This window comes from Aptenodytes patagonicus, chromosome 3, assembly GCF_965638725.1.
Source record: "Aptenodytes patagonicus chromosome 3, bAptPat1.pri.cur, whole genome shotgun sequence".
Lineage (NCBI taxonomy): Eukaryota > Metazoa > Chordata > Aves > Sphenisciformes > Spheniscidae > Aptenodytes > Aptenodytes patagonicus.
Window position 1 is genome coordinate 114,105,938 of NC_134951.1, and position 25,195 is coordinate 114,131,132.

General features: G+C 43.0%; 1 protein-coding gene across 2 annotated transcripts; it reads right to left on the minus strand.

Moving 5' to 3' along the window:
- Window positions 1–24,813, minus strand: LHCGR (luteinizing hormone/choriogonadotropin receptor). Of its 2 annotated transcripts, none has more exons than XM_076335578.1 (11): window positions 24,665–24,813; window positions 17,173–17,244; window positions 14,218–14,292; window positions 12,260–12,334; window positions 11,621–11,695; window positions 11,443–11,520; window positions 8,666–8,734; window positions 7,957–8,031; window positions 6,584–6,769; window positions 3,868–3,948; window positions 1–1,197 (listed from the first exon to the last, which is right to left on the minus strand). In XM_076335578.1, exons 1-11 carry the CDS (start codon window positions 24,811–24,813, stop codon window positions 39–41), a joined length of 2,094 nt encoding a protein of 697 aa, XP_076191693.1. In that variant the 3' UTR covers window positions 1–38. The 2 variants fall into 2 exon arrangements, with proteins under 2 accessions (XP_076191693.1, XP_076191692.1); XM_076335577.1 differs by having other exon boundaries at window positions 1–1,287.
- Window positions 24,814–25,195: the final 382 nt, after the last annotated feature.

The following is a 25,195-nucleotide window of genomic DNA, read 5'->3' on the forward strand; positions in this document are numbered from 1 at the left end:
CTGGCCTTGTGAAGTGCCGCATCTATTGGTGCTCTGGTTTAATTTTCGTTGTAAGACATCTTGTCTCGTACTGCAGGATATGGCTTCTCTAACGCTGACAAGAGCAACAGTGCTTGTGAGGCTTTGCTGGGGCCTGTGGCTGAGCTGCCGTTCTTGCAGTTGGAGGTATAAGCAGAGAAATAGTTCATCCTGTAAAGCTCTGCTTGGCTCTTACAGCAACCAAGCTTGCTCATCAGCAGAAAGAAATCCCTTCGAAATGCTTTGGTGAAAATTGCGTAAAGAAATGGGTTTGCACAGGAGTTGACGGGGTAAAATAAAACCAGCAAAATCTTGGAGTTTGTCACTGTGATGAGAGGTACTTTAAAGGCAGCGGATATGGCAAAAAAGGAGATGGGGGCCATGCAGGTAAAATCCGTGAAGATCAGTATCGCCATTCTCTTGGCAACCTTGGTATCTTTATTGGCAGCTACCAGCTCTGGATTCTGAACAGCTATGTAAATCTTAATGTAGCAAGCACAGATGACAATGAAGGCGACAACATTTAGCACTAAGATCAGCAGTATGTAGGCTTGGGAAAGACCCGTTTCAATATCCATGGGTAAACAAATGCTGACCTTCATGTAACTGCTGACCCCTAAGAGAGGCAGCACTGCTATTAAAACGGAGAACACCCAGCCGCCGAGCATGATCGGCACAGCATGCCTCAGTCGTAGCTTTCGATCCAGCTGCATGGCGTAGGTGATTGTATGCCACCTTTCTATAGTGATCACCGTTAGCGTGTACACCGAGAGCTCGCTTGCAAACACAGTGAAAAAGCCGGCAGTACTGCAGCCGCTGCCTGTTTGCCAGTCTATTGCGTGGTTGTAGTACTGACCGCTTGTCTGGGCGTCAACAGAAGCAATGAGCAGCAGATAAAGTCCCATGCAAAAATCAGCAAAGGAGAGGTTGCACATGAGGAAGCGAGGAACAGTGAGCTTGTAATGGCTAGTTATGAGAACGAGGAGTACAGTGAAATTGCCAGCAATGGCAAGGATGTTTATAAACCAGATTAGGACTCTGAGAAAACTGTATCCCAGGATGTCTTCGCAGGGATTAAATGCATCTGGTTCTGGAGTGCACGTGAGTATTTTAGGCTGACAAAAGTCATACTCAAAGTCGAAGCCGGTCATTTCGCTGTCATCGAAAATATCTGAGTAGCTGTAAGGAGAGGTTTCTTCATCTGTTGCAAACGGGTACGTGTTCTTTTCTGTTGACCACAGTGATGTGTTGTAAGAGTCATCTCTGTAGCTATTAAAAAAACAACCCCCCACAAATAGAAGTGAACTATTTGTTACATGCTGCTTGCGCTCTTTTGTAAAATACAACAGGTAACAGTTCTTTTAAAACAGTTACTTCCTACATGTGCTTCTACAGGGTGTTTACATAAAATGAAGCCTTGTAAGGATGCCTTTTGTTTGGGGAGCGGCAGAGGTCATAGTCACATCCACAGGAATGCTTTCTTACACAACTTACTTATTTCTAAGTACTTTATCTTGATTGCTTTGTAAGCAAGCCATCTTTCTCATGCTGCCAGTAGACTGCAGTTCAAACTATAGTAACACTCAAATTGATGGATTATAGGTTTGATGCATATAGGTTTATCAGACAGTTATAGAAGCCAAACTAAAATAACCTAAGGATTTTAACTGTGCACCCTTACCTCCCTTAGGAAATGCACTTACCGAACAAAGTCCTGAGACCACATATGACTTGGGAAGTGCTGAGGAATTTGATGTTTGCAGTATTACAAAGCGAGGAGTAGAAGTGCATGGTTAACTAGATAATGTTGATGGCTAGGAATATTTTAAGTTTAGATTGGACCCAATGCCTAATTATAAAGTTTTTAGGTGTTTAAAATAGACCTCTTTAATCTGTAGGTCATCAATAGTATGGGGATAAGCCTACCAAAGAAGAAACATTTTAAAAGCAAACACTATGTCTTCCGATTCCCTGCCAGAACAGGTACCTATTGCACAACTATCCAGTCATCCCAGCTGTGAGTGTTTGGTGGGCAAACGCTCAATCTGCAGTGTGAGACCTGGAAAGCATCTCTATGGAGGACAACTCTTCAGAAAACTGATAGCTTTGGGATAACTTAAATACATGGTTAAACTTCCACATCTACTGAAGCATGTACATTAAACTGTTTTTCTGGAGCAGGGTCTTAACTGGCAAATGAAGCTGAGCTGCTTTTCAGCAATTCCTAGCTATTTCAGCTATTGGGCAAATAACTTCCCATCTTGTTATCCTAACTGTTCTCTCCTTACATGAAAAACTGCCCAATGGCTTATTTTTACTTGCCTGGGGTTAAACTGAAAGAGCAGGCAATATGTTTAACTCTATCTATTAATAAAAAATGATGGTGATTTTCTGAGAGGCCATGTAAACATGCTGCTGTGTGCAAGCTGGTTTTTTTAGGTTTTTTCTTCCTAATAAGAGCTCAGGACTTTCAGCCGATTTCTGCTGTGGTTCCCAAACTTTTCAACTTGCAGCCTTTCAGCCCATGAATCATGACCTTATTTCCATTTGCTTAATATAATGTCTGCTCAGAGAATTGCCGGGATTGGGACTTACCAGAGCAAAAAGCTTCAGGAGCAATAGACTGGGCAGCCTATTTAATGCACAGCAGGAGTGCAACAAATGTTAATCTGAAGCAGGGGGATTACTCTGGCATAGGCACTGGTGATTTGTGTGATCATATTCCTGACTGGGGCGTCGCTTCACTTGTCTTTATAACGTGATCTAATGCTCTGTGTTTACCTCCTTGCCTCACCTGGCTTCTCCCCACAGCCACCCTTGATAGAGGCAATATATTCTTGGTCTTGTTGACTGCCTGGACTTTGCCTTTTTGTAGTCCTGAAGTGGTTCAGTTTTGCAGTTAGGAGTGGAGTGGACAGGACTGACTAAGCGAGGCACTCAAAGATGCTGCAGGCAGGCAATGAATGAGAAGCGGTGACAAGAGAATCGACGCAACTGTTGCTTTACAAAAGGCCGAATAAAACCGAACGGCAAGTGTAGGAGGCCTCACCAACCAGTAAACGAGATACTGACTTCCTTGGACGTTATCCCAATGGATGAATCACATTTCAGCTGTATTTAGCTGTTGGAATTTTGTGACCATAACCTTGTTTTTCTAGACTTTGCAATGCTGTGACCCCCACCTCAGGGCTGAAGACAAGTCCCAAGGTCTCCCTCTTAGCTGTAGAGGGATGGATAGTAGCAAATCCTTAAACTTCTCCATTAGATACTGGTTTAGGGCCTGTGTTATCCAGCATGGCCAACACAACAGTTTTGTTGTTAGCCTTTCTCATTGTCCCACTGAACACTGTGAAACAGAACTGTGATGATATGGACAGACACATTTAGAAGAGATAAACCAATTGCACGGGGTCATCAAACTTCTAACTCAGGGACTCTATTTCTACCATGGAAAACTACTGACATACAGACTTCTAATTATCCTTTCTATAGGCAAAAAAATATTAACAGTAGCAGCTCTTCTTTGAATCACGCAAACAACTGCAACTATCTCAAGTCCATGTAGGCCACTAACTTTCTTAAATATTTAATCACCGTTTTGAAAGTCTTTCAAGAATTCAGAAGAGAAGCTGGAGTGAGTAAAGCTCATGCAATTATGGTTTTTTTCCTTTCCTTTTGAACATCAAAATCACAAATCTTGGTTTAATGATAGTAGAATTACCACTGTGCAACTTGTAAGGGTGACTGTATTGGCAGCAAAAGACATGCTGTTCTAGAAAAAACACGAACAGCAGGAGGGCGAGGTCCGTATTTGCTACTTCCAGCATCTGTATGCAGAGAGGTACTTACAGTATTTCATTAGTTGGTTTCCTCATGGTGCTTTCACACTCTTTGGAGAAGTTGTCAAAAATAGAAAGCAAAGAATTTTGTCTGAAAGAAGGATGAAAAGAAAGTTGAGTTTCAGCCTGGATTTTGGCCAAATCATCTTCTCTGCAAGTGATCTTCACAGACACGTAAGGTAAGCCAGAGTTGGCCTCACGGCAGTGTGAACTTTCATGTAGACCTCTGGAAGCCGGGAGAAGGCTTCAAATACTGTGACAGTAGGCAGTACTTCACAGGGGGTATAAGGGTGGTCTTTCAGCTTGGTTATTGTTTATGATCTGTTTTTTTATAGTGAAATAACTTGAGCTGGAATTAAAAGGTATGTTTTGCCTTGTGAACTACTGTATTGAAGTGGGCCAGATTCTCCATCAGTATGAATGGTAGCAGTTATGCTGGCTTTTAGAGAAATGCATGTTAACAAAAGCTGGGAAGCTAGTCTGATACTCTCTTTTAAAAACTTTTTGGGATCTGGAGGTAGACTTTACATGCTAGAAGTAAAGCGATTTGAAAAATACAAGTTGAAAGATGACATACTTGGCAAAATCTCTGGTTTTGAGTCTTTGAAAGTACGAGCCAGGTACTCTACCAGTGTGAATGGAAATGGCTTTGTCTTGACCTCATTGCTGCGACAGCAGAAGGGGCTGGCAAAGCCACTCAAAGCCACACACAAAGCTCTTTAGTGTACTCTTAAGAGAATGGGACACCTGGAAGCTTATAGAAAGTTTTATGTATAATGAGAGAAATAAGGTTTTAAGATAACAATCTAAGCCGCTGTGTGATGCTTATAAATAATGGGATGGCAACAGAAGTTGTTTTTTCTTGTAATTTTGTGAAGATGTAGTATAACCTGCTTTCCACCCCCCCCTTTAGGCCAGTGGAAGAAAGTCTTGGGAACTGAATGCTACCTTCCACCTCTCCTACATGGCTCAGGGAATGAGCACAACACAGTTGTACTCCAGAAATCTCAAGAATATTTGGTACGAGGACTTTATTTCCCTGATGTCTGTGATGCTGACTTAAGTGAACTTGCTTGCCCGGTCAGATGTATGTACGACCTTGTCACCATATCTCGCTGATCAGAGAGTGCAGTCCATAGGTGCTAAGGAATGGGATATGGGGCGGGGGTAGTAAAAACTATGTGGGATGACTGTATGTAGAGTACAGGGCAACAGAAGGGGGTAGAAGGAGACAGAAACAGGCTGCATCTGCGTGACCATGAGAATACATAACCACACGAAGACTCTTCCCTGTGTAACCTGGGAAGGTCTTGGGAGGTCTCAGTCTCTGTGGTGTTCTGCTGTCATCAGTAGATGACAAGGAAAACAGCCAGAGATCTGTCTGTTCTTCCTTTGTAGTAGCTGGTCACGTAGAAGATAACAGCCTGTTGCTTGTATAGGTTTTTCCAGCGGCCAGGGCTGTGCAGACAGGTAACGCATCAGCACTGCTCTGAACCCTGCTGATGTCCCAGTTAGGAGGGCAGTCTAGTTTCCTGATTTGCAGGTGTTTTTTTTTTCTCAGTTTATTAAGAAAACACTCACTAAATATAAGAAAGTGACTTTACTAAAGCACCCCTGTTTTTATAGAGCATGATCATGTTGCAAAGTCAAGCACCTGAAAATTAGTATCAGAAATGTAGTTATCTTCATCAGAATGAATAAAACTTTTTTTTTTTTTTTGTTCCAGAGTTGCTTCTGCATTTAATACACTCAGAGACTTGATCTGGGACTGAATCCAAGTTTGGTAGCAATGGAAACCCTTGACTGTAGGATCTTTGCTCTACTCTTGCAGAAGCAGGAACCACTTAGTAAAATGAGGTAGGCAGAGAAATCACCCCTAATTTTACCCTAAAGAACTGGATTCTACTCCTGCCTTTGCAACGCAGTCCTGATGTGATGGCATGCAAGTCACGCAGATCAGGCCTCCCACAAATGACTGCTCAGTACGTCTTTTCTGTAGCCTTCATTTGAGACAGATGAGAAGTGAGACAGCCTCATAGCTTCAACTAAATTCATTTGGAGTTGCTTTGGCTGCCCTAAAGCCAACCGAAGGTTGATTTTCTTTGAAACAAAACTGCTGAAAAATTAGCTCCAGTTGTCTCAGACTGACTGCCCCAAATTAGCAGATGCAAAGTGCTCTCTGCGCCATGGTTTCCAATTGTGGAGAGAACAATATTGTCTATTGTTATCTGAAATGACTGGAACTAAACTGAGTAACCCCCTTCTGTAGGCTTGTGTCAGGTCCTAATTTTGGTGGGTAATTGAAAGCCTGCCTTTTCTACTAGGTCATCATATCACCTGCATTAAATAAGCAACATAGCTAAAGGCTACAGGGGCTGCTTTTTTTTTTTTTTAAGGGCAACATGCTATTGATGGAGATCTATCTTCCATGTGGGCGCTTTAATTGAGATACCAAGAAAAATATAAGCTTTAAGCAAACTTAGAATAATGTTCCTGCTGGCAGGTCTTGGGCACAGGATGGGATCCATTTCTGTTCTAAAGTAAATGGAGGTAATTTCCTGGCTTTGGCAGAGATCTGTTGTTTCATGCAAGGTCTTGCTACGTACCACAGCTTCCTTGTAACTGGAATAAGGATAATCAAACCTCGTGAGCTGAATGAAGAAGCGTAATCGCAATTTTGGAGCTTCTGAAGTACTGCAATACAATAATGTGCTATTCGGACTTACTTTTCTGTCCTTAGATTTCGAAAAGCACAGCAGTGGCTGGGATATGTTAGAACAGCTTCCAGAAGACTGCTGAATTTATCCAGCGGTGGCAGTCTCTTTAACGAGTAAGATGATGTTGCATTTAAGACTTGAATGGCCTCGAGCCCGTAAGTGGGCAGGGACTCCAGTGCCGTTGAAGAAATATCCCTGCAAAATAAAGAGAGCATTCTCTTTTCTTTTAATATGTGTAAAAATACCACCAAAGCACGATGGTAGGTAACAGCGACTCATTTTTTCAAAGGTCTAAATCTGCAAAGCCACTTCAGCACCTGATACCCAGCTCAGAAACATGGTCTGTGAAACTACAGAGCAGTGGGGCAAGAGCACCCCCGCGGCCCAGAAGCCCCGGTGAGGGGGAAACAGAAACCCACCGCTCCAGGGGCTGTGCCCTGACCTCTGTTTGAAAGCCACCATGGACGGAGTGAGGGACGGCTCTTCAGGCCAGAGAAAGGGAGAGAAAGTGGGCGAATGTGGCTCTCCAGCCAGCTAACGGGTAGGACACCCTCCTGGCTCTCTGCTTGGCTCTGAAGGGCTGTTCTAGGTGTTTTAATTAAATGGTTATTAATTGAAACACATAAAAAAGAATCCATCATTCTTGCCAAGACAAACTTAAGCAGTTTGGCTTAGAGTAATTTCAGAGGGGCTGCTTATGTGAGGAAAAGCCATCAGCATGACTAAGGATTTTCAGAGTCAGGCCATTAAACGGGGAAAAAAGGCTACCATTGTGAAAGTGATATTAGTAATGCTAGGTACTGTAAAGCACCAATAAAAGGAACAAAATGGCACGTGCGGCACAGAATGCTATTACGGAACCACCCATTGTGTTTTATTGCATGGAGTTACAGCCAGTGCAGCCCTCCAGTAAGTACTTGATTAATAAAGCATGAGGAGGCTAATAATGTGTTTCATTCAGCACAGGCTTATAGCATGCAGTCAACCAGTTCACTTTTATAATCAAATTTGAAAATATATTGTAGAAACATACTAATCCTACCAAAAGACAAGTTACTTGGCAATGTCAGAATATGTGGCACAGGGATAGGATCAGGAGGATCTGACACAAATAAAGCGAAGGCTGAGATATCTAAGGGGTGGAGGTCAGTGCCAATGCTAGAACTGGCTGATAGGCATTTGTCATGGTGCAAACTGAGCCTTCCACCCTGTGATTTCATGGCATCTTGTTGACGTGTTTCCATTTTACAAGTAGAGGGTAAAAGATGAAGTCTCCTTCCAGACTCAAAGCCCGTGTTTGCTGAGATGATGCCACCCACATAGCACAGCGCAGGTCCCATGGGACACCTATAAACCCAGGTAACGGAGCGGTGGATACTTACAGGACGTCTGGCCCTGTGGCCCCTCTCAGGGCGTCGTTGTGTATCCACCTGAGGTTCTTATTGTCCTTCAGGATTCTGTGGAATCAAACATTAACTCTTTATCTCTCCATCTTAAAATAACCTTTTTGGTTTCTTCTTCCCATCTATTTTTTCTTGATCCTCTCTCCCACCACAGTGGTTGCTGTTGCCATATCTGGCCTGGGAGCGCTTGTATTTCTCATGCGACCTTTCCCTCTGCTGATGCCATCAGACTATTGTCATCTACACTTAATTCTGATCATTTCCAATTTCTTCTGACTTAAACCAGGACCAACCAGTCTGGTTCCTTCACTGCAGTAGCAGCGTACAAAAATGCAGCAAAAGTTTTGCCCAAACCAAGAGGCTAGTCCCAGAGCGTGTGAGTGTGATTTAAAAACTATTGACATTTCCAACATAAAATCTATAGGTTCCTGAGTTTGGGCTACAGTTTCAAGCTTTCCACTACTGCTGCTAAGTTTAGGAATTTATTAAATTTTATTAAAAATGATTTTTTATCAGCACGTGCTGCAGGATTAACAACTGAGTCGCAATGACACCGAAACATGCAGTTTTCTAATGGGTATCAGGAAATGCACGACAGCCAGTTAAGCTGAAGGAAAAGGCTTTGACTGCATTTGAACTATTATTTACTGTTTAAAAAAAAACCACTGAGGAGGGGAAACATACTCACAATTGATTCAGCTTTGTCCCATTGAAGGCATGGCTGTGGATATCTTCAAATCCATTTTTATATAATTTGCTGGGGATTAAAAAAGAAGTGTAAGGGAAAAAGATTTGGAAAAGACAAGATTATGTTATGTGCTCCAGGTTTCAAATCTTAATGCTGCATTCATTTTAACGATTAGAGGGTCTGGCTTATAAAGAACATAGGTAACTATTGCATGACTTATGTTAACTCTAAAATTAAGGTAAAATTGCAGCTTAAATTCCCTAAGCACCTTCCTGTTTAGCTGTTGAAGAGAACTTCTGCTTACATACAGATCCTCCCTCCTCCGAGGGGCTCACCTGTGCCTACCTTGGGCTGAGATCCAGAAACAAGACATTAGTCCAGGTAAGCTAACAACCTGGAGGCAGAAGACCTGGATTTTGTGGTGTCAGCACGTGTAAATGGAAGACTGCAAGGGCTAGAGAAGTGTCAGGTGAAAAGCAACTCTAAAGCCCAGAGGGTGCTGCTGGATTGCAGATCCTCTGCAGACAGACAAATCTTCCAGCAGCCCAAGAGACAGCTTTGCAGAGAGGCAGGGGGGAGTCGTGCATCATCCAGCTGTCAGTGAGCTATCAGCTCCTCCAAAGTACTGCTGCCAGGCTTGATTTGTGCCGTGGAAACCTCGCTGTCCCCTGCACTGCACAGGGACACTTGCTGCCACCCTGGGTTCTTGATTCCCCACCCTGGGGCCAGATACTAAAGGCTGGGCTCTGCTGCACCTGAAGTCCAGCTCTTTCCTTTCATTAGGAGATCTAACCTATGGGTTTGATTTCACTGGGAAAAATCCATTTGTAATACTAAGTTCATGTTTCCAATATAATTTCAGTATGATCACTTGTATATAGTATTTTTTCTTTCATATTAAGCCCTAATAGAAAATTTGGTGCAGTTTATAAATTAAACAAAACTTCAGTTGTTGCTTTTCCATTTGCTTTTGGGAAAGCAGAAACTGGGGCTATGGAACCTGCTCCCAGGAAAAGCTGGAAGTGTGGGGAGCGCCTGGCTACAATTGGTACGAGAAGGGGTCTATCTCAGCACAATGCTGAAATGAGTGATTTCCTTAAAAACCACAATGGTATGTAGGATCGATTCCCCATCCACGTGAAACACTAACTGTTGAAAAGACTGAATTAGCTATTTGTAGCGCAAAGCATTACTGCAGGCTGACTTTACACCTTCATAGATTACTTGTGTTTCACCGTGCTGCCACAATTGGAATTACTTCAGCTAATTACAGTTAACTGCATGGGGTGGAGTTAACGTGTAGCTCTACAATTAGGAAGCTGCTGATAAGGTAATTCTTTTCTTGTGGTGAGCTCCCTATCACAAAAGGATGGGAGAAAAATGATTGTTGGCTGTTTCCTGACTGAGTTAGACTCCCTCCCATTTAATACACTTCGGGGTTACAGCAAGAACTGTAAGCACCTTTCTCCATCTCTTGTACGTTCATTTTCTTGCACCATTAACAGAATCATAATTTTGCTGAAGTTATTTTGAGACCTTGCTGGTAGGAAAGAGGCTCATAAGATGACATGATGCCCTAATCTAAGCAGTTGCTCGTCTTTAACATTGCATAGGAGCAGTCTTCAGTCACATTTATGCTCAGTTCCTCTAATGGTTTCAGAAGGTACCAGTCAATACATAAAATCTGTGTTGAAATCACTGTTGTGCCGGCACATCAGCCTGATGAAGGGCCCAATCCAGCCAACCGCAGTACTTGCTCGTGTGCACAGCTCGCTCGTGGGTGCAAATATGTATGGAGTTTTGTGGGGGGGTTTTGGTACACACTTGTCTCGAGACAAGGCTCCCCCTTTGGACATGTACTGCCTTTTAAGTAGCAGTCTGGTCCACAAAGGCTGGCTTTACTGGCGTCCAAGCCAGTGTTTGTGGGTACAGCACAAAGTAGGTGGCCTGCTGCTGCGCTCTGTTGCTCAGCTGGTCCTTCCTCGGGAGACCTCAATTTCAGCCGCATCCTGCAGAGAGGCTCAGTCTGTGATTTTTTTCTATTTCAGCACTTCTTTGTGGAAGTCTTTGTGAGGACAAGGGTGCTGCAAAATCCATATATGGTTCTTGCTGTGCTGGCAGATGACATCACACCTTGGCTTTCTGCTGCTTTTTGCGTTCCTTGGATGCAGCATCTCACTTAGCATCAAGCCCACCCGTCTCACAGGTGGCTGTAGCAATGAATCCACAGTTTGTTAAAGGGAAAGTCTTGGTGTGGAGACTTGTGGGAATCAACGTAAGCTGCGTCAAGAGAAATCAGGGTAAGAACAAGCATCGGTACTTCGTACCAATTTCTTCTCTCCCTTCCTCCTCTTCAGAGGGACCCTGTGCAGCTGAAGCTCAGCAGCGTTAGATCAGTAGTATCAGCCTGGTCGGTCCCTGAAAGCACTAGTTCAAGAAGCCTCATCCCTGAGGGAAAGAGACAGACTCTGGCCTCCAGCGCAGCTTTTGGAGTTTATGTCCTGTTGATGGTATTTTTAAAAACAATGTTGCATGGAAGATGAGGATTTGGATTCCTCCTCCTATTTTCTTTCCTAAGTGAAGTTAGCTTTTGGATAAAACCCTGCTCTTCAGCTTGAAAAACACCCCTCTATTTCATAAGCATTTCAAATTTAATTCACAATACAGACAGACATTGTATGGGGCTTAATTTCAAGGTTTTTATAAGTCAACCTGCTTTCCTCAAGCAGAAGTGTTACCCTCGCAGAAGGAACTAGAGCTAGGATTATTTTACTCACAGTGTCAGCGATTCATTGTTCATCCCCTGGAAAGCATTTTGTGGTATAGTTGTCATACGCAAGTTATCGCAGAGCTCCCTTTGGGAGGGGGGAAAAAAAAAAAAAGGGTATTTTTGTCAGTGATCCAGGAACAAGATGGAAAAGGCTCACAGCTGGGTTAGGTTGCGTCTCTACTTACAAAATAAAATGAGCTTCTAATGAGAAGATCTGTGTCAGATCTGGAAATTGTCTTATTCCAGTGTTACAAATGCTCCTAGAGAAAAGCACAATTTCTATTTACAGGAGAAAAGATTACGAGAGTGGATGCAACAAGAAGCCAACTCGGTAGGTATGAGTTTAACAATGTATTAAAAGGTGAGTGACAAATATCGTAATTTTTAATTAGGCTCCAGTTGTGTTTGTAAGACCTGTAAAAATTAAGTTTTGTAGCATCCTCAAGCAGTGTCCTGAAGAAGCAGCATATGTTCTCTCTACATTAAGCACAAGGAAGAGATTTTAGTTACCTCTTTTGCATAGTACCTTGTCTATCTGAAAGCTTTATTCTAGAAATAAGCACTTAGCAGAACTAATTTGCAGATTTTATTACTGTTTTGTCCATTACTGCCCTGTCCTGGGTTACTTTATTTTCTTGCCTATTGAAAGACCTCACTATTGGTTAACTGCACATTAAAGCTACCGTAAATGATGTATGTACTTTTAGTGTACTGTAATGCATGAAAAACTTCTTTTTTCCTTATATTTCTTTCTGTAATTTGTCCACTCCTTTGGGGGGGGGGGGGGGGGAAGCCAACAAAAAAGAAACAGAACTCTTTCTTACAAGTACTTTAGCCTTGGAAGGTTTCTGAACGCTCCATCCTCGATGTGCAACAGATTTTTTGTGTTCAGGATTAATCTGTAATGAGGGAAAAGTATCTCAGTATTATAATCATTAGACATTTGGGAGGGTCCTGAATTTTGCTAGTGACTGGCCTTATCAGAAAACAGTCAAGTGCAGAATATGGCAGAAGGCTCTCCTGCTGTGAACAAACTTTCTAAAAATACACCATGAGTGCATTTCGAAGCACTATTGGTAATAAAAACGGCCTGTGATTGTTAGGTAACCGACAGAAGGTAACAGCTCCTGAATTCTCACGGTTCACTGAGCTGAGATGATCTGGTTTGGATATCCTGGTCAGTGGTGGGAGTCAGCATTTTGCTGTTGTCTGCCAGTTCTTTGGGATATGCGTTCTGGGCTCGTGGCGTGCCTAATGCCCCGAGCTTCTGCATTGCCGCAGGGGCTCAGAGGCACGAGCATGCTACCATCACGATGACTGTGCCTCCAACAAGTGGTCTTGGAGGTGGGGCTGAGCAAGGAGCCTGAGCTCTGCGCACACATGTGCATGCCTGGTCCTTGCCCCGCAGTCGGGTCCCTTTGCATCATCCCTTGTTTCCATCATATTACTGATGCTCTGCCTAGCCAAGAAAGGCAGTTCCGCAGATGGTTTCACCTCTTACAGCACCATGGTCTTTATTAGAGCAGTGGCGAGTAGCACCAGATGCCTGCTTAGATCTGCAGAAACTGGGAGATGGAGAGAAGTGTGTGAGAAATACTGTTTGCTAGTGGTCGCTCAAAAAATGTGACCGACCCTCAATCAAGGAGTACTTTCTGCAACTATACTATCTGGTAAACCTGTATGTTTGCATAAAAGCCCAACAGCTCCAGCCCAGCTCTCTCCCTATGCATGATTTACAAAATTCAAAGGTTTTAGCATATGAAATTGCAACAAGAGTTCAAATCCAAGAACTACATTGAACCCACCTACCCTGATCAGCCATTGAAAGTGGCTGTGAGTGCAGCTTGGGACATCATGCAATGTGAGGCACATAGAGCATTCAAGATTCAAACAGGTTTTCTTGCTAGCCTCCTGTAGCTCTTTAACAGTCTTGCTTAGCTTTTTGGTTTTGGCAAATGACAAGCTATCCATAACCAAATCCTTTATTCCTTCCCTAAACCCACCATTGAGTCTAGTGGAAGTTGGACCCAATCAGAGGTGGATAACTCTGTACCTCTTGCCTGTGTGAGCAAGTAACGGGCTTCAATGGAGTTCACATATAAGGGGAAAAAAACCCAAAACAAAACCAGACTTATTTGTCCTCACTCAGTTGCGCTATTTTTAAGCCACTTGCTGATCATGCTGTGTGGAAAAAGGCAGTAATGAGATACTGAATCAGATTTTATAGTTTCCAATTTCACTAAATATTTCAGAGCATTCTCCTAGGCATTGCTTTAACTCACCCTCTCTCTCAGATGCCTGTGCTATGCAGGTCAAGTTTAAAATCAGTACGTGTTCTGTTTGAGTAATATTTTAGCGCTCAAAAGAAGAGCCATGCATACTAAGCAGCTGTATTTAAGTACTGCAGGGCTTTGAAAACCACATCTTCAAAAAGGAAGATTTTTCTCATCTGTTGTCATCTCAAATAATTTCCCCGCTTAGAAAGCTCGACAGTGCCGGCAGAAGTAGACACAGAGCTCCACTCCTGTCATTGAGCTCACTGAAAGCAGTGGGACTTTCTACGCATGGATGTCTTTGCATGATTTAGATCTCCAAGGCTAGACCTTACAGAATGCTCACTATTTTATACGGTACTTTGGAGAGAAATGTTTCTCGTCGTAGATCTAATCCAAAGCCAGCCGAAGTAACAGAGGAAGATTTGGTCCAAGAATACTTCTCTGCAGACTGTTTACTCCTTGATGATCCTAAATGACATGGATGCCTTTTTTTAACTGATGCTTACATTTCAGACAGAGTGGGAAGGCTGTCAAATGCGCTCGCTTCTATTCTCTCCAGGGAGTCGCTCTGAGAGATTTCACTATAATGAAAAAGGCAGACACAAAGCAACACATTAACGGAAAATAGACCAGAAATCAGCTTTCCACTTTGTATTTCCTTCTTTTATACATAGTTCTTCAACCCCCCGAAGCAATTCTTGTTTGGCAGCAGTGTTTATGCCTCACCTTAGGCGTCTTAAGAGCGGGTGCCAGTAGGGTTTGAGAGAGACCAGCCTTTTGCTGTCTTGGCAAAGGGGTGTGCCAACACTTTGGAGTAAGTATCTCCGTAACAGCCAGTCTCCCGTTTTCTCAGTAAATTGTAGGTGAGGTAGCGACTCAGAGCCAGAACTAATGTAAACAGAGCGATCCCAAGCCTGTGAGCCTTTTGCTCCTATCGTCAGTGCTGCTTAGTGAATTTATTTGCATGGGCAAAGATGTAGATAATGGTCATGGTACTTCATACACTATTATTAAGTCAGGGTGATGGTCATCTAATCCACAGATGTAGAAATACACAAATATGCATTCAGTGCACTTTATGAATAATTTTTGGATTTAAATGCCATTTTCATTACACGCAAACTGAAAGGAAGTGGCTCTTTCTCATCGTTACACCGACCAACATGACTGTTTTTGTAGGCACTGTCATATTTTGATGTACTGCTGCTCCTATTCCACGCATGTAGTTAATAACCAATGCTGAATATAGAGAAAAAAAAATCCACTTATTTGATGCTTGCTAAATGCCTGCTAGATTAAGATTTATGGGGCTACACAAAATTGACTCCTGAAAGTAAATAGTATATATCGATGCACATATAGGGGAAAGGGCTTCAAAACAGTATTTTCTCCTGACAGAATTGACTGGAAGGGCACACAAACTAAACCTAAGATTATACACTGTCAAGAAAAAAATATTTTCTAAACAACTGGAATGCATCTACAAAATCAGAGTCAGTATTGTCACAGTCCTGAGAGTTATCTTATTTCAATTATAATTATGAGAAAACAATTCCTATTGGTGTTGATATAAAAACCCTTAGACCAGACTGTTTTTTTTCATTTGTAGTGGCAAAGGGGGATGCACACAAGAAATCATATGTTAAAGATGTACGTATTTCTTACAGAAATAGTCATGATTTTTTCCATAATCAGAATTCAGTGAGATTGTTATTTTTGGTATTGCACTAGTTACTCATAAATGAAAGATGGATTTAGAACAAGTAGCCTGCTGGGTGCCCGATCCTCAGTCTCACAGGCTGGGAGGGATCAGTGCCTGTTTGCAGAACTTAAAGACTCTTTAAGGTCTGGGGTCTGAAACATGGTCCTTCCGTGGAATCCCTCCTGTCTGCCACTGGCTTACCATTTACATATGTCGGAATGACTTACGGCAGTGAGAATAATTTATCATCTGATTTGCAGATGGTGATGAGTTGCCAAATAGATGATTTAGAGATTTATAATTTAAAAATATGCATTTTCCAAAGTAACATTAAATCTCAAAAAAAATTATGAAGTGTTCTATAGATTTACTTCAGACAAATACATGGATACACTGTTAATTTGGAGAGATACATTAAAAGGACACAAAGAAATCAATTAAATTCTCCTTATGGAAGGGAAAATGTCAATGAACAAAACATTCTCTGTGAAGAATAGGATATGCATACAGTTTGGGGAAGTTTAGCCTCAAGTCATATAGGTAGGAGAAACTTTGTAGATTTAAGTTGGTCTCCCATCTGAAAATGATAAGTTCTCATTAATCATTCAGATGCAAGTGAATGCAAGAATACAGTGCCATTGGATTGTACTGTAGTACTTTATTGCAGTGGAATACATGCAGCAGAGTCTACCTTATTTCCTACTTGCTAGAGCTACAGGAACATGTAAGTTTATAATTTGGCCAAAATTGTTTAACCAATGAGCACTAAAAGCTAAACTAGTCCAGTTGAGTCTATTCAGGCATTTGCATTACCCTCATCCTTCAAGTCTTTGCCTTCAAGAATGTACCATGAAAGCGTTTCCTACCTTCTCTTTTTGTTTCCTCGAAAATAAATTATGTAACATCTAATACATATTTTAATACCTGATGCACTATGTGCTTTATGTAGGTGAAGAGAAGTATAAAAAGTGCACCTTAAAAAGAAAGTGGCATCATTTGTGCTGCTGCTTCGGTTCTGGGGGAGGTCATTCCCCTGTTCTGCATTGCACTGGTGTGTCATCAACTTTGTCCTTTAGAGACCACTCAATGCAGATAAAATAAAAAGTAATAAATAATGGAGACTCAAGCCTGCCATCTTTCAGCTGGAATAACAACAGAAATAAGGACAAGAGTGGTGAGATGAGCCTTATGGTCTGAGTCCTTGATATAAAATAGGTACAAAGCCAAGGGAAGGGAAGGGAAGCAGCACAGACCCGGTGTGCAAAATTACAGCACTTGTAAACAGAAAGATCCAAGAAAGGGTTCAGTCCTACTGATCCCCTGCCAAGCTTATCTCTTGGTGCAAAACGCCAAAGAAATACCTTATTTGGATATTACATAAACATATAATCACAGAATGCCGTAGCTATCACGGGAGTGATAACGTTTTATGATATAAATCTATCTCCTACGCCAATCAAAAGCACCTACCATCAGTTATTAAGCTGTATCCGGTTCTCTCCAACATGATTAATATTTCATTATGTGATCTGTTAAACAACTGTTGAAAATCATACCTTTTCAAAGATTCTTTTATATATTGCTTATAAGAAAAGAAATGCTATGTTTATCCTTCCCCAGTGGGCTTTTTTCACCAATAGTATGTTTTAGCAACGCATTTTCGCGTTATTGTAAAACGATGTTATTTGGGATGGAGGTTTATGATAGAATTTCTAGCAATAAATTAAGGAAAAGGCTATGGAAAACGTTGTCAACTTACATGATAAAGGCATCTCTAAGTCCTTCAAACGCATGTGATGGGATTACTTTTACAGGCAGGTGAGTAAATGATCTGAAAAAAGAAGAGAGGGAGGAAAGGATTGTAAGGCATGGGGTTTCCCTGTTTACAGATTGTAGCATTACGGTGGGCAGAAAAACAATAAAGCATAAAGGCACTTTATTTTGCCTGTAGTTCTCTGTACCTCTGGGGTCTGATCCATTTACCATTGATCTCGGCTAAACAGAATTCAAAGGATATTGGGTCAGTTCCTCAACAGCATAAATTTGAGACTAATCACCATCAAGTCAATAATAATCATAACCTATTAAGTAAATTAATAGCCTGATGGAAGTGGTCTGCTACATTCACAGTCAAAAGAAGCTATAGGCTATTTAAAGTTAGTTCCTCAGAAAAAGTGGCTTTCATGTAAAGCTTTTTCACTACGAAACAGTATCTTCGCATTCTCTGGACCACGTTCTTCTCTCAGCAGTATCCCTGTAATGTTGCAGTGTGGCACCCTGAATTCACTGGCAATGCTCTGGCTACGTACAAGTCTAGAAGAGATTCAAATCAGGCCTGATGTGGCGGATTTCCCCTTCCCCCCCCCCAATAAATTGCATCAGTGTGGTTAGTTGATTAAAAGCAAGTGTATCTTTTCCTTTTTAATTTTTTAATTACTCTGACTGAGAAGTTAATAATGATGTGGGAGACAGATCTGCATTTTACCATTCTACTTCACATCTGAACCACAGTACTTTTACCAGCCAATTTATCTAGCCATGACCACACTCTCCCTGATAATGTCCACAGGAAAATATTGAACATATTTCAAGACATTATCTCTCTGCAAACAGATAATCGCTCCATTTTGCTTTATAATTACAAATATCTAGTCAGAGACATTGTTTCCCATCCTTAAACCCCCCCCTCAAGGCTTTTTGACTGAAATGTTTCCATGCTATTCATATAACCTGCTTTTTTTTTCTTTGTTGTCATAATCCTTTATATGAAGACAATTAAAATTGTTTATCAACTTTTATATATACATATAGGTGTATTTTATATATATACACGTCATGCCCACACAATATAATGGCAGGCTGTCACACATATGTATGTCTTGGGGTTACAAATCTAGATGTACTAAGGAGCCTGGCAGTCAATTCCTAGCTACGTTCCAAGTAGTCTGTATGATTTGGGGCAAATCATTTAGTTTCCTTGCACCTTGACTCCCTGTCAGTAAACTGGGAATAACAGTGCTTCCCTACCCAATAGGGATGTTGTAAGGATATATATGTTTTTGACGCCACTGTCATACCTGTCTCTAGATGGATGCTGACGTGTTGTGTGTGAGGTTTGGTTAAATCAGAAATGAAACTAAGTCACGTATCTTGAAAAATGTATTTGCTCCTGAGGGGACAGACAGGTAGAGATAATCCTGCAGTAGGGCTTGATACTCTGAGCCAAAAGGAAGACAACTTCAGGAAGAAGTAAAAAGTAGAAGCTGAGAAATTACTGCTCTATAACCCTGGCAGCAAGGAACCTCTTCAGAACTGCACCGTCAGCTGGGGCTGCTTGCAAAATAAAACATACCTTTTGCAAAAAAATGTTGTCATTTACAAAAGAAATAAAAATGTGACTGAAAGCGCAAGAAATAAAACCAGGTCTTGGCTCTTAATGACATCAAACTCTTCAGCCCAAGAGCCTCCTACCTCCTGGCGATGTGCCGGTGAGCAGCGTGATGGTTGTAAATTCCCGTAACACGTGGCTTGGAGTGACCCGCTCCCCTTGCCTGCAGAAAGCCTTTGGCAACGGTGCTCCGAGCTTAGCCACCTCAGCTAAACGATTAAATTTAAGTGGGATGACCCAGCACTTTTAATACGTACTGTAGTTAAACTGCATGACGGCACTTAATCCATTCTGTATTTCAACTTCATTGGTTTTGGGTTTTTAATTCTCGTGAGTTCACCTTGATAGCTGGAACTGTGAACTCATCTGCATTGACATTACCTCGTCCCATTAAGCATCTCACGAAACAGCAAGAACAAAGGAAAAAGGCAATTCATAATCAGCCTTCTCTCTTACTCCTCGAAATACTGGTGTAGCACACATAGACACTTCCACATTGATAAAGATATCTTAAATTCACCAAAAAGGTGAATGTTCCCATCCCTATTCTTGTCCACTTTACCTTTGTGGTTTGTATCTCAAACCCTGCCTGTGTTAAAGGGAAACATCTTCATTTAGATGTCTCCTTCTATACTCAAAACATTTTGAAGAAGATCCTTTACCTTGCTGAGTGCAATCCAGCCTGTGTATATGTATAAGCCTTTAGGTTAATAGAGTTTTGAACTGCTTGTTGCAGGCTTAATTCTTTCCAAAGCCCAGAGTAAAGCGAGGCCTTATCTCATGTGTTGAAGTCTCCGCTATTGAACATGACTGATGTCTTTGATAGCACGCAATGAAACTCAAGCAGGTACTGGCAGGAATTAAATATTGATTTCTTTCTGATAGCACTCAGATTGTGACACTCAGATGTGACCAGTTTTTCATCTCTCACCGCTGTGGAAGCTTTTGACAAAAAAAGAAAGAACAAACTGGGTTTTACAAAGCCACAAAGCTTTTATACATCTAACTTGCCCATGCTATAGCCTGACTTCTATAGCTCATGAAAGGAGGGACGCATCCATCTCTAATACAAGTTACCAACACCAGTTTGAAAGAGTGTTCTTAGTTAAAGGATGAACTTTTGCACTTTTAAGAAAAACTGTAATGTTTCTTTCATAGTTAATACATCACAACTTGTATGCTTGTACTCACTCCTGCCATTCAGCAGCTGACAATACTGTGGCTCCAGGTAATTGCGGGATTTTTCATCCTTGGAGAAAGGATGGACAGAAAGGAGTGGGGAGCCAGCCAGCCTTCTTGGCATTCACCAGCTGTTAGCGGTTCTGTAAATCAAGCTTGGTTTTCAAGATACATCATTCTAGGCAGTAAGGTTTGAAACGGCCAGGCTAAATACGTGTAAGACTATCCAAGAACATCGGGTGAGACAGGAACAGCACCTGGATTGACCAAATCCTGTCCTTGTCTGGTAGCTAAAATACTGTCCTTCTCTCTTCAGCTAGCTTTTTTCCCCTGTATTTTTGTTTTGAAATCATAAATTCAGAGTGGGTTTTTCACAGGGATGGTTATCTTCCTGTTACTAGGAATACCGGGGCCAGTAGGGACCATGAGAGCAAACCACCTTCTGCTTCCCTTGCTATGAATGTATAGATGGAGCAGTAACAGCTCTTCAGAAAATGTTTATGGGGCGGCCTATCCCAAGGATACAGTGGCATAAAAGTACTATCGTCCTTTTTTTGCTTCTGGGACATAGCAAAGGCAACTTGACTCAACTTGACAACAATTTTTATCTGCTAGAAGATAAGCTTCTGCTCCTGCGCTACCACACAGACTCAAGCTCCAAGAGAAGCTTTGGAGAGATCTAGATGCCCAAAGACCTCAGGACCACTTGCAGTCCTGTTGATGAGGAACCGAAGCCCAAGCCCACTCACACCGCTGGAGAAAATCTCTGAATTGCAGAATTTGCCTTTTGCAAAAAGTGATTAGTTGAACTGATAATAAACAAAAAAAAGAACACGGGCCCTACAGCAATAGGTATGAATGGGTTACTGTGGCTGGGTTGGCTGTTATATTTCAGTGTCTCTATTTTATAGGATTACTCAGACTTCTAATGCCCAAGAGGTGAATGCATAAGGTAGACTCTTGCTGGGAGTGGCAAACATTTTATTTTGTGGTGTCCTTGGACTTAACTTGGAAGGATTGGGAATATTGATTGAAACTAAGACTGAAATCCCACCATTTTCCTAGGATTTTTATCAGCTTCATGGGGCAATGTAAAGTGTTGGCACTGATTTTTAAAGCCCTGTATATCGGACATTGTCTACCTGAAATGCGGACTATGATGCTGGATATATCACACAAGCAGCCAAAGAGTACTTTCCGCTAGGTGATGATGGGTGATACATTATCTCCTATGAAAGACACTTTGGCCCTGAAACTGAATTCCTCTGTCAATCCAAAAGAGCCAAATATGCCTTTAACGAAGACACGGTAGAACTGTCTACTTGTTCAGGCTTTTGCCACCAAGTTTTGGATTCGGTGCCTGGTAATTTGGTGCCCAATCAGGTGCTCACCTTACTGCAGAAGCCCCGCGTACAGGGGCACACACTCAGGCACAGCAAAGTGAACCTCACTATGAAATGAGGTTTTTGAAGGGGCAGAAAGGTATTAGATATCCAATGCCCATTACTGTACAGCTGGAGTTGGGTGCCTATCCATTTAGACTTTGCTAAAAAACCCAGAAGTACGTACAAGACTTCAAAAGAAGGAAAATCACATTTTGTTTCAAAATATAATGGTGTATTAAAGATTATTTTTCTGTTGAGACTAAGGCGGCGCACAGCTGCTATAGCCAAAATGGCATACAAAGGTGTCTGGATAATGGCGTTTCTATAGTGTTTGTGTAATGTCTAAATTAAAAACAGGAGCCTGAGAAAAATATGGTCAATTCAGGACTGTTTAAAACACATCATTCTGCAACCTGTCGGAAGTCTAATCATTTTGAAAACTCTTCCAGCAATAATATGACATGGCAAGAATAACTTGGGTAAAGAAAAATGGCTGAAATTTCCCTACAGGATATATACTTGGGATATAACAAATTATCAAAAGTACATTTAGAAGCACAGCTCATTAGAGCATCAGGGCTTGAATTACTCAAGTATAGCTGGAGTTACATATTGGTGTTTATTTTCTTGACTGACCAGACTAGTAAGAAGGACTTTTCTGAGGTCTGGTTTCTGTGTTATAGTGGCACCAAGGGAAGGACGTGGGCACCCCAGGAACTGTGTTGGAACAACCTGGAGCAGCATTTTTTCCCCAAATTATTAGTACACTTGCAAGCACTACACTGCAATTCCCCTGGTGCACACAGGTACAGATGTGACTATGAGGGGACAAAAGTAACTTTCTCTTGCTTTGTCTCTCATACGCAGAGCTGTGCAGGGGGAGAAGAGGGCTAAAAAGATTGGTAAAGTATGGAAAGAGAGGGAGTCAGTACCAACAAAGCTGGAAAAGCCGTATGAGTGAGAGAGAGGGGAAAGAGTAAGAGAGAGGGGAAGACAACAGCTAAGTGGATAAGAAGACACTAGCATGAAAATCAAAAGAAGAGGTGAAAGGAAAATAAAAGGTTGAATAAGAACTAAAAAAAAGAGCAAGAATACATGTACACCTGTAGGGTTAGAGACTACATTCATTGGTACAGCTTTGTAACTGTATGATGAATGTAAGCTTTCCATTAAAAAAACCAAAAAATACAAAGAAATGGAAATTTAGTAGTGCAGTTCCAGGTTCAATATAAATCAAGTTGGATGCAGCCTGGAAGTAGAAGGAGCTGGACATGTCTGCAAATGCAGACTGAAAGACAGGGATTTTTTTTGATCTAAGTGTAAATATTTTCTCTGTAGGAGTACTGAGCAGAATCTTGGTCAAACAGTTTTCTGACTGTAAAGTTGGTTTCTACAGCCAGCCTAATAGCTGAACTTTGTGTACAATCGTAAGATTAAATGTTATGTTAAAGGCTGAAGGGAAAAATTCTTCTCTTATTTTTGCCCATCGTCTAGTCCTGTTGATCTGAGCGAAGCATAATTGGCAGCAGCCATAAACCCATTATCTGTCTTAACCTGATCACTGAAGTTGGGATGTGGTTTCTTCTTGGGGTGATAGATGGAAAAAGGAAAAATAAAAGAGTAAACCAAAAAAGAAAGAAAAAATCACATAAGTTTAGAGCTTTTGATAACCACTCTGGGCTGTGACAATGTGCATCATTCTAATAAATATGCAAGATCCCTGCAAAAACTAACCTCCCCGTTTGTTTCTGCTGCTGTAGGGATCCTCGATGTGACTGATCCACTGCCTGCTCTGCGCGTGGTATGAACACCGGGGAAGAAACGTGCCTGTAACAATAACTATGGAGAGTCTCTCCAGCATCCACGGGCTCTGCTTTCTCAGACACTACGGTAACACAGGGAAATGGGGAGGAAACAAATTCAGGACAGAGATTTTTCTAAAAACTGACTTTGGAGGAGTGATTCACATGGCTCTAGATTAATACAAATGAGTATTTCTTGCTCCTATCAATTCTCGAGCTAGGGAGAAAGGAAACAGAAGATCAGGGATAGTATCATCCCTGGGGAATTTCAAGATCATGTTAAATTTACAAACAAATCAGATGAAAATGGAAAACACAGGCTTTGTTACCAAAAGGGGCATAAGAAAACCCCAGCTCAATTCATGCACAGATAACCAAGGGATCCTAGAAACGGCAACTATGCTATCTGTTGGTCGTCTAATCCCATATTTTGACGCCATGATTGTTCAGATCAGTGCTGTAATTGAGCCCGTAAATAACACACCACCACTCGAATACCTACGTATGTCACGTATTTGGTCTGGTCTACTAGATCATGAGCTTGGAGTATGGCGTGGGAGTCGGGTAAGGGAATGCCTGTGAGTCCCTGTTGTTATAATTTAATCCTAATTCCCAGAGGAGCATTAGGCAGGAAGATATGATGGACCACCCCACAGAGATCCAAACAGCTGTCAAAACTCACAGCAGCTTTTTTACTACCAGAGAGGGGGAAAAGATTAGCCACTAACTTGTCAATGAGTTGCACCTCGAAAAGAGGCAACGAGTACTGCTAGGAGGATTTTGATGCTTCAATATAGGGGGCATTAAATTGCACAAGCTTTGGGAGAAGAGGGTGTGAGAAGTCAGTCAGATTTGTGACAGAAAAAACAAACCAGCACCAGAACTGACAGAAGGTTCAAGACCAAATATCAACCTTTTAACCGGGTTTCTTTAAAGTTACCTAGGCCGCTACACGGTGCTGCTTTTGGAATGGGAAAGGCAGCTTTTGCCGCCTGCCACAGCGGGAGAATACAGAAAGTTCGGGCAACTGTACCACCCCTCTCTGCCACCGAGCCTGGTGGCACACGGCGTGCGGTTTTGAGAGTGCGACATTTTGCCCATTGAGAAACCGTCCCGAAAGGACGGGCATCTTCTTCCCAAGGGGAGTCCACCGCCTCCGGGCTCCTGCCAGGCTTTCAAAGCTCCGGCGGCGCACGGCAGGCTTCAAAACCCAAGTCAAACTTCAGCCCCAAGTACAGCGCCACATCGCCTCGCCTCCGCGGGATGGGTGACGCTCCGAAGCCGCCGGGAAGAGCCCACGGCCGGCGCTCCTCAACGCGCCGGGGCGATGGGAACGGCACCGCTCTTCCGCGCTGCGCGTACCCCCTCCCGACGCGCGGAGCCAGGCGCGGAGCCGGCGCTCACCCCCGCCGCGGAGATCCCCCGGCGCCCCGCCCGCTCCCCCCGCGCACGTAACGGCATCCCCCCGCGCTGGCTAACGCGCCCCGCGGTACTTACGCGCGGGCGGGCGCGGGGAGCGCCCCCTGCGGCGGCGGCGGGCAGCGCAGGGCGCCCTGGCTGCAGGCGCAGCGGTGCGGGCAGCGGCCGCCCGCCGCGGCGGGCAGGAGCGGCGGCAGCAGCAGGAGGGGCAGCAGGGCGGGCAGCATGGCCGGCGGCGCCTCGCCTCTCGCCTCTCCTCGCCTCTCGCCTCTCCTCGCCTCTCCTCGCCTCTCCCCGCCCGCAGCCCGCGGGACGCGGCCGGCGCCCCCGGCTCCTCCCGCCCCCGCCCCGGGGCGGGCTCGCCGCCCTCCGCCCTCCACCGCGGGGGAGCCGCATCCCGGCCCCCAGGGCTTTCCGGAGGCACAGCCTTCCTCAGCGTGCTCTTACTGGTAAAGTTGGATGCAAAGCCTACAGGTGGCAAGGGGAAGCTTTCCTTTGATTTTCATGAGCTCTGCAACCAGCTCAGTCCCCACAGTCCCCTCTTAGGGGGATTGGGAGCAGAAGTGATGCTCTCCGTTCCTAGAGGTGTTACTTGGCCAGTGGCGTCGG